Source organism: Herpailurus yagouaroundi, unplaced genomic scaffold (genome assembly GCF_014898765.1).
Source record: "Herpailurus yagouaroundi ecotype Mexico unplaced genomic scaffold, PumYag 220, whole genome shotgun sequence".
In the NCBI taxonomy this organism is placed as follows: domain Eukaryota; kingdom Metazoa; phylum Chordata; class Mammalia; order Carnivora; family Felidae; genus Herpailurus; species Herpailurus yagouaroundi.
In genome coordinates, this window is record NW_024412451.1 from 2,174,896 (window position 1) to 2,182,577 (window position 7,682).

At 52.5% G+C, this 7,682-nt stretch overlaps 1 protein-coding gene across 1 annotated transcript in view; it reads left to right on the forward strand.

Annotated features, from left to right (window-relative positions):
* Positions 1 to 7,649, forward strand: part of RELB (RELB proto-oncogene, NF-kB subunit) — a gene marked incomplete at its 5' end in the record, with an annotated part of 12,694 nt that extends 5,045 nt beyond the window's left edge. The window contains 4 exons of the mRNA XM_040457362.1: positions 3,592 to 3,807; positions 4,541 to 4,609; positions 4,731 to 4,808; positions 6,829 to 7,649. Coding sequence (XP_040313296.1) covers positions 3,592 to 3,807; positions 4,541 to 4,609; positions 4,731 to 4,808; positions 6,829 to 7,217 — 752 coding nt within the window. The remainder of the gene's footprint in view (positions 1 to 3,591; positions 3,808 to 4,540; positions 4,610 to 4,730; positions 4,809 to 6,828) is intronic.
* Between the last annotated feature and the right edge of the window lie 33 nt (positions 7,650 to 7,682).

Genomic DNA, 7,682 nt, shown 5'->3' on the forward strand with positions numbered 1-7,682 from the left:
CCCCCCCCCCCCCCCAACTCTGATATTAACATCCTGGAGTTGCATAAATAAATGCTTTATGACGGCTGTGCTAGGGCTACGGGAGGAGGAAAATGTAGAGGGGGAGAAATATCTCCCCCACTTCATTCGTGTCTGTTCAAGTGTCCCTTTTTCAAAGAGAGGGTTTCATAAAAAACAGGTGCCCGCCGCATTGCCTGGCTGGGGAGAGCTTTCCCTCTTACCATATATGTCTTTTCTGTATCCTTTGCGTTTTCTGTCATGTGACTCTATTATACATCGCATCACCCCCAGCAGTGATAAAGAGCTAATGTTTATCTTGCGCTTTCTATATGCCAAGCTCTCTTACAAGCACTTTGGTTTTTGTTTTAGATTTTTTTTTTTTTAATGTTTATTTATTTTTGAGAGGAAGACAGAGGGCAAGCTGGGGAGGTGCAGAGAAAGGGAGGAGACACAGAATCTGAAGCAGGCTCCAGGCTCGGAGCTGTCAGCACAGAGCCCAACGTGGGGCTCGAACCCACGAACTTATGAGATCATAACCTGAGTTGAAGTCGGATGTTTAACTGACTGAGCCACCCAGGCACCCGTCTTACAAGCATTTTGTATGCATCACTCATTAGATCATCTAATTGCCTAACAGTTCTAGGAGGTAGATCCAATCATTATCTCTCTTTTATAGACAGGAAACTAAGGCACAGAAAGGTTAAGTAACTTGCACAAGGTCACACAGCTAGGCCGGTAGAGACCGGATTTGAATGCAGGTGGTCTGTGCTCCTAATCATTGTTCTGGGAGGAAACAGAAAAAAGATAGAGAAAGAGAGTTGAAAAAAAATTCAGGAAGATGGTGAAAAAGTAGTGTTTGGAGAAAAACAATTCTGAGAAAGGAGATAGGGAAGAATGGCTGGAAGGCTTGTGGGCACAATTTTACTCAGTGGGGTCAGGGAAGACCACTCTTAGGGTATGTTATGGGAGCCATGAGGGATCTGTGTGACTCTCTGGGGAAGAGCGATTCAGCAGAGGAAACAGCAAGTGCAAAGGCCCTGGGGTGGTAGCAGGTCCCAGTGTTGGAGGAGCAGCAAGGCCATTGGGGCAGGTGGGGAGCAGAGTGGGAGAGCCTGTCACAGCTTCAGGGATCCTTCTCAATCCTTTCTCAGGCTGTGTGATTACATAGTTAACATCTGTCTCCCCCATTGGGGTGTATAGGGTAGGACCTAGGGCTGTCTTGGTGAGCAGCTGTGTCCCTAGAACTACCCAGTCCAGGGTCAAGCACACATGACGTTCTCAGGAAAAAAAAAAAAATTTGTACTTTTTTTTGTTTTTTTTTGCCACAAGTTTCACTCTTTAAAATTAAAAATTGTTTCAATGTTTATTTATTTTCGAGAGAGAGCACGCATGCAGGTGAGGGAGGGGCAGGGAGAGAGGGGACAGAGGATCTCAAGCCGGCTCCATGCTGATAGCGGGGAGCGTAATGTGGGACTCGAACTCACGAACCACGAGATCATGACCTGGGCCGAAGTCAGACACTCAACCAACTGGGCCACCCGGCTGCCCCTTACTCTTTAAAAAAATTTTTTTAAACTGTTTAAAAAAAATTTTTTTTTAACGTTTATTTTTGAGACAGAGACAGAGCATGAACGGGGGAGGGTCAGAGAGAGGGAGACACAGAATCTGAAACGGGCTCCAGGCTCTGAGCTGTCAGCACAGAGCCCGACGCGGGGCTCGAACTCACGGACTGCGAGATCATGACCTGAGCCGAAGTCGGACGCTCAACTGGCTGAGCCCCCCAGGTGCCCCCCCCCCCCCAGGAATGGGAGGTTCTTTTAGAATTTTGAGTGAATGAGCAAATGGTGATTCAGTGGCTCTCTGTGCTGGGCCCTTGTGCTAGGCAGTGTTGGGACATAGCAGTGACAGAGACAGCCCTGGGCTCTGCTCTCGCAGGGCTCCCAGTTCAGTGGGGGGGGATAAGGAAATAAAGACAAATTCCAAAGGTGAGTTATGCTAAGACGGAAGAAGAGAAAGCACCAAGACTGAACAACAAGAAGACCAGACATGGTCTGGGCACCATGGAAGGCTTCCCAGAGGAGGTGATATTTGAGCCAAGATCTGAGGAATGCCAAGGAGATTGTTAGGGGCCTGGGATTGGGGTCCAAGAGCAGGGAAACTGTTCTAGGTGTGTGCAACTAACTAGAGGCAGATGTGAGTCCTGATCCATCGTTCACTCACTGGCCAGTCTTGGGTTGGTGACTTCACCACCCTGAGTCTCCATTTCCTCATCCCTAAAATGAGCTGGTGTTGGGATGTTACGGGATCTCTACCCAAGAACTACACTACAAAGAGTTAGCGTTAATGAGAATTTCTGAGTGCCAGGCCTGAAGCTAGTACATTGTATAATGCTAATAAAAGTAATCATACTCGGGGCCCCTGGGGGGCTCAGTCGGTCACGCGTCCGACTCCGGCTCAGGTCATGATCTCGAGTTTCATGAGTTGGGGCTCTGTGCTGACAGCTCAGAGGCTGGAGCCTGCTTCAGATTGTGTCTTCCTCTCTCTCTGCCCCCTCCCTGCTCGTGCTCTCTCTCTCTCTCTCTCCCTCTCTCAAAAATAAATAAACATTAAAAAAAAATTAAAGTGGCTGTGTAGGAGAGTTGGCACAGTAGATCTGAGACTATTATCCTTTGAAAGGCCTACTTCAAGGGCTGACCCTTGGCTGGCTTTTGGAATCTTGGGTGTCGAGAGGGCTCCCACCATTCCCTGACTGATGGGAGTGGCTCACTGTGTTTAAACTGTTTGCATGGACAATGTGGTTTGTGCTGAACACCTGCTTTGCTTCTGGGAGTCTGGAATTTTGGTATGTGCCAGGCAGACGGTGCCTATGGAACCAACCCCCAATAAAAACCCCCGGGGTGCCAGGGTGTCCAGCGAGCTTGCCTGAGAGACCGCATTTCACACGTGTTGTCACAGTTTGTTACGGGGGGGGGGGTACTCAGCATGTTCTCTGCGACTCCACTGGGAGAGGACTCTTGGAAGCTTGTGACTGGTTTCCTCTGGACTTTACTCCAGGCAAAATCTTTTCCCTTTACTGAGGACGCTCATTACCTTCTTGCTGTAATAAATCTCAGCCATGAGTATGAGTATATGCTGAGTCCTGTGGGTCCCCTTAGTGAATCACTGAATCTGACAATGGTCTGGGGGACTTCTGACACCGTGGGGATATTAATTCTACCTGCCGCTCAGGTTGCTGAAAGGATTAAATGAGATAATATACATAAAAAATATTTAAGATACTTAGTGACTAGCACACGAGTAGGTGCTCAACAGGTTAGCTGCCACGATGATTAGTTTTATGCTTAAGACTATCAATATCGGGGGCACCTGGCTGGTTCGGTTGGTGGAGCGTGTGACTCTCGATCTTGGGGTCGTAAGTTCAAGCCCCACATGGGGCGTGGAACTCATTTAAAAAAAAAAAATCAGCTGGAATTGCAAAAACTTAAAAAAATACTTGAAAAACATCAACATTGATTTGGGGGGAGGCTGAACGTGTTGGGGGCCCAGTGGGCCAGTGTCCTGGCTCAGCTGATGTCGCCACTTTCCCGCCAGAGGATATATCGGTGGTGTTCAGCAGGGCCTCCTGGGAAGGCCGGGCAGACTTCTCCCAGGCCGATGTGCACCGCCAGATCGCCATTGTGTTCAAGACACCGCCCTATGAGGACCTGGAAATCGTTGAGCCTGTGACCGTGAACGTCTTCCTGCAGCGGCTCACCGACGGGGTCTGCAGTGAGCCTCTGCCCTTCACGTACCTGCCTCGGGACCATGGTAACCACAGAAATCCAGGGTGACCCACTGCCCAGAGACCAGGTCTTTGGCCTAGAGGGGCCAGGGGAAGAGGCAGAAGTAAAATGCAGGTTCATGACTGCACAGACTGGGGTCCACTACTTAACTGGTTTTGTGAACTTGGCCTCTCTCAACCTCAGCCTCCTATGTAAAATGGAAATAATGCTACCTGTCTGATGGCATTTGGGGAGTCTTTATTTGTCCCCTCAGCACGTTGGCTCATGCCTGGCCCTGTACTGGCTGGTGCTGGGGACACAGCAGTGAGCAAGATAGCCTCAGCTTTGCCCTTGTAAGTGTCATAGTCCTTTAGTGGGGATGGAATTGCTCGGGGGACTCAGGTCACTCCGAGGGGGCATCTGACCCAAGCTTGGGGATCAGGGAAGACTTCCTGGAGAAAGGGATGGCTGAGGACGTGAGGATGTCTAAGCAATTCTTGAGGGAAGCGGTGGGAGGTGGGAAATAGTGTCAAGCAGCTGGAGTCGCAAGTGCAAAGGTCCTGAGGCAGGATTGTGCCTGGCGTGTTCCAGGAACGACAAAGAGGCCAGTGTGGCTAGAAGTGGATTTGGGTTTTTCATTCTGATTAAGATGTGGACATCTATTTGCATTAGTTGGCCAAAAACCGGAGCAAGTCAAGGACTTCCTAAACGGTCTCTGTAATTAACGCTTAATTATAATTATTGATGGATTCCCTTGCCCCCCGGTGTCTCCTGAACAGACAGCTACGGAGTGGACAAGAAGCGGAAACGGGGGATGCCGGACGTCCTTGGGGAGCTGAACAGCTCCGGTGTGTCCCTTATGCCCCTTTCCACAGCCATCTCCAGGTTCCTGGGAGGGGATGGCTAAGTCCTAGGCTGGGGAGGCGGGGCTGTGAGGGTCCAGGGCTCCTCATCTCCACCTTCCCTTAGACCCCCATGGCATCGAGAGCAAACGGCGGAGGAAAAAGCCGGCCTTCCTGGATCACTTCCTGCCCAACCACGGCTCAGGTGGGTCACGGCACGGGTGGGTCCCTGCCCTCTGAAGCAGGGTGAGGGTGCTTCTGGCCTCTTCAGCGCCCCCCCACACCCCCCCACCTCGCACAAGGCCAGTAACTCACCACTTAGGCAGCAGCCTGAAGTAGAAAGAATAAGATTTCTGGACACAGTCTGGAGGCTCTGATCTCAGCTGGGCCATTGACTCGCTGGGTGACCATGGCCAAGTTGGTCAGAGCTTCAGGGCCTCCTCTGAAGCGTTTCACCATAGGCGTACCTCACGGGCCTTTTAGATTTTAATGTACTTTTTAACGTTTATTTATTGATGTTGGGAGAGTGAGAGCGAGTGGGGGAGAGGCGGAAAGAGAGAGAGACTCCCAAGCAGGCTCCACGCTCAGCGCACGGCCCGACAGAGAGGCAGACGGGGGGGGGTCTTACCCGAGGTCACCCACCTGGTCTGTGATGGGGCGGGGAGCTGTACGTGGCCATCTTTGTAGGTTGGTGGTGAAGCGCTGTGTGAAGGAGGTAGCCGGGAGTGGATGGCAGGCAGGTGGGGGTGGGTGTCAGGGCCAGCCAACTCTCACTGAGAGCCTCTCTAACCCAGCCACCCTCTGGCCTGTTCGACCCCTGCCTTCATCTAAACTCACACGCCAGCTTCCACTTCCCATGAACCGCAGCCCCATCTGGCTGCCATCAGAAGCCTCCCCACCCACTGACCAGCTGGAAGAACGCCGCCCCCCCCCCACCCTCCCAGTACCCCAGCCACCCAGCTCCCAGCCAGAGTCAGCTGAACCTGGACCCAGCCAGCCCCACCCTGGAGGTTTCAAGTGTCACCTGTTATTCCCTCTACCCACTGCCCCTGGTAACCAGTGCCTCCAGAGCTCCGCCCATAGCAACCACCAATCCCAGCCTCTCCTCATTAGCCACCTGCCATTCATCTGCCTCCTCCATCACCCCAGTTTCCTAGTGCCTAAAGTCCCCCTCTCTCATCCTTGGGGCAGAGCTGCTCTGGCATGATAGTATAATGGTTAGGAGCATGGCCTCATGGGATCAGACGGAGTTTGAATTCTGAGGCCCGAATTTAGCCACGGTGAGACTTCCGGGTGACTCCTGGGGACCTCATCTGTCAGACGGAAACTCTACCTCTTAAGGTCCCTTTTAGAATTTAGTGAGGTCATGTCCCACAGCACAGTGGCTGGCACAGAGTTCATGCTCAGATCTTAGGAACTTGCCAGAAATCGGGAATGCCACCTGCATTTGTTATGATCATGTTTAGCTGCGTTCACAGCAAACCCCAAATTAACAGGGGCTTTGACAAGGTAGAACTTTATGTCTTCTCTCAGATAATCAGCGATAGACAGTCCTGGGATGGTTTGGAGGCTGTATGATCATCAGAGACCCAAGCAAGCTCCAGCCATTTTCACCTCACAGTTTCTATCTCATGGTCCAAGGTGGCTGCCCCAGCTCCAGCCATCATGCCCACATTCCAGCGAGGAAAACTTAGTCACATAACCACATTAAGCTGTAAGCGAGGCTGGGAAATAGAGTCCCAGTAGTCCTGGGTCTCTTTCCGAGATAAGCGTAATATACCTTTGCTAGTGAGGTTTGTCTTGTTGCAAAGAGAGACTCTCCTATGATGACACATAATTTTACCTTCCAATTTGGGGACTGGTGACTCCTCATTTGGGTCTCCCATGTGCGGGGATTTCTTTTCGGGTTGTGTCTATAATGGGGGAGGGGGGCAGAGGGGCTTTAGAGACTCTTCGGCTTTCTTATTTTTTGGAAAAACTCCCTAGCACTGCAGGAGCATTGTTTGAACCCTGGGTCCACAACTCGCCAGCTATGTGTGAGTGAATTAGGTTGCCTCAGTTTGCTTATTGAGAATGGTGATAGTCCCTACTCCAAGGGTCTCCTTGGGATTAACAGAGGCCACAGTAATAACGCATTTAGCACTATCGGGGCATTCGAGATAGAACAGGGCCAGAAGTTGACCCTGAAGCCTGCCCTGCTTCCTTCGGTCTTTTCATCCCTGCAGGCCCGTTCCTCCCGCCGTCAGCCCTGCTGCCGGATACAGACTTCTTCCCTGGCCCCGTGTCCCTACCCGGCCTGGAGCCCCCAGGGGGGCCGGACCTCCTGGACGACAGCTTTGCCTACGATGACGCCACAGCCCCCACACTCTTCACCATGCTGGACATGTTGCCCCCGGCGCCGCCACTCGCCAGCGCTGTCACGGGCAACGGGGCTGCAGGGCCCACTGTTGGAGAGCCTTCCGGCCCCGAGCCAATAACACTGGACTCATACCAGGCCCCAGGCCCCGGGGACGGGGGCACTGCCAGCCTTGTGGGCAGCAACATGTTCCCCAACCAGTACCGCGAGGTCGGATTTGGGGGAGGGCTCCTGTCCCCGGGGCCCGAGGCCACGTAGCCCCGAGGTGCTGGAGGAGAGAGGCGCTGGGCGGGAGGGAAGTAGGTAGAAGGAGCCCTGAAAACCCAACCCGGATGTCCAGCACCTCCATCCCCTTGGGCCACCCTTGGTCAGTCTTCCGACCTCCTCATCCTTCTGAATGGGACATGTTCAGCGCTGGTCAGAAGCTCCGTAGCACCGGTTTCCCCTGAGCCCATTTTACAAATGAGAAAACCGAGTCCGGAGAGGAAAAGGGGCTTGGCTCCCATGCACCAGCTTGTAAAGCTGCCTCAACCCCCACAAGAGGGGGGCGCCTTCTCCAGGCGGATTCTGGAGTGTACATATGGGAGAAGGGTGCAGATCCTCAGCTCTCCTTCCCCAAGCCTGAAGGTGGGGGATACAGGTTGTTTGTTTTGAGTCTTCCCAATAAAGATGAGTTTTTGAGCCTCGGGAGTCTGGTCTCTCCTCCGCTTGGGAAACACCCCG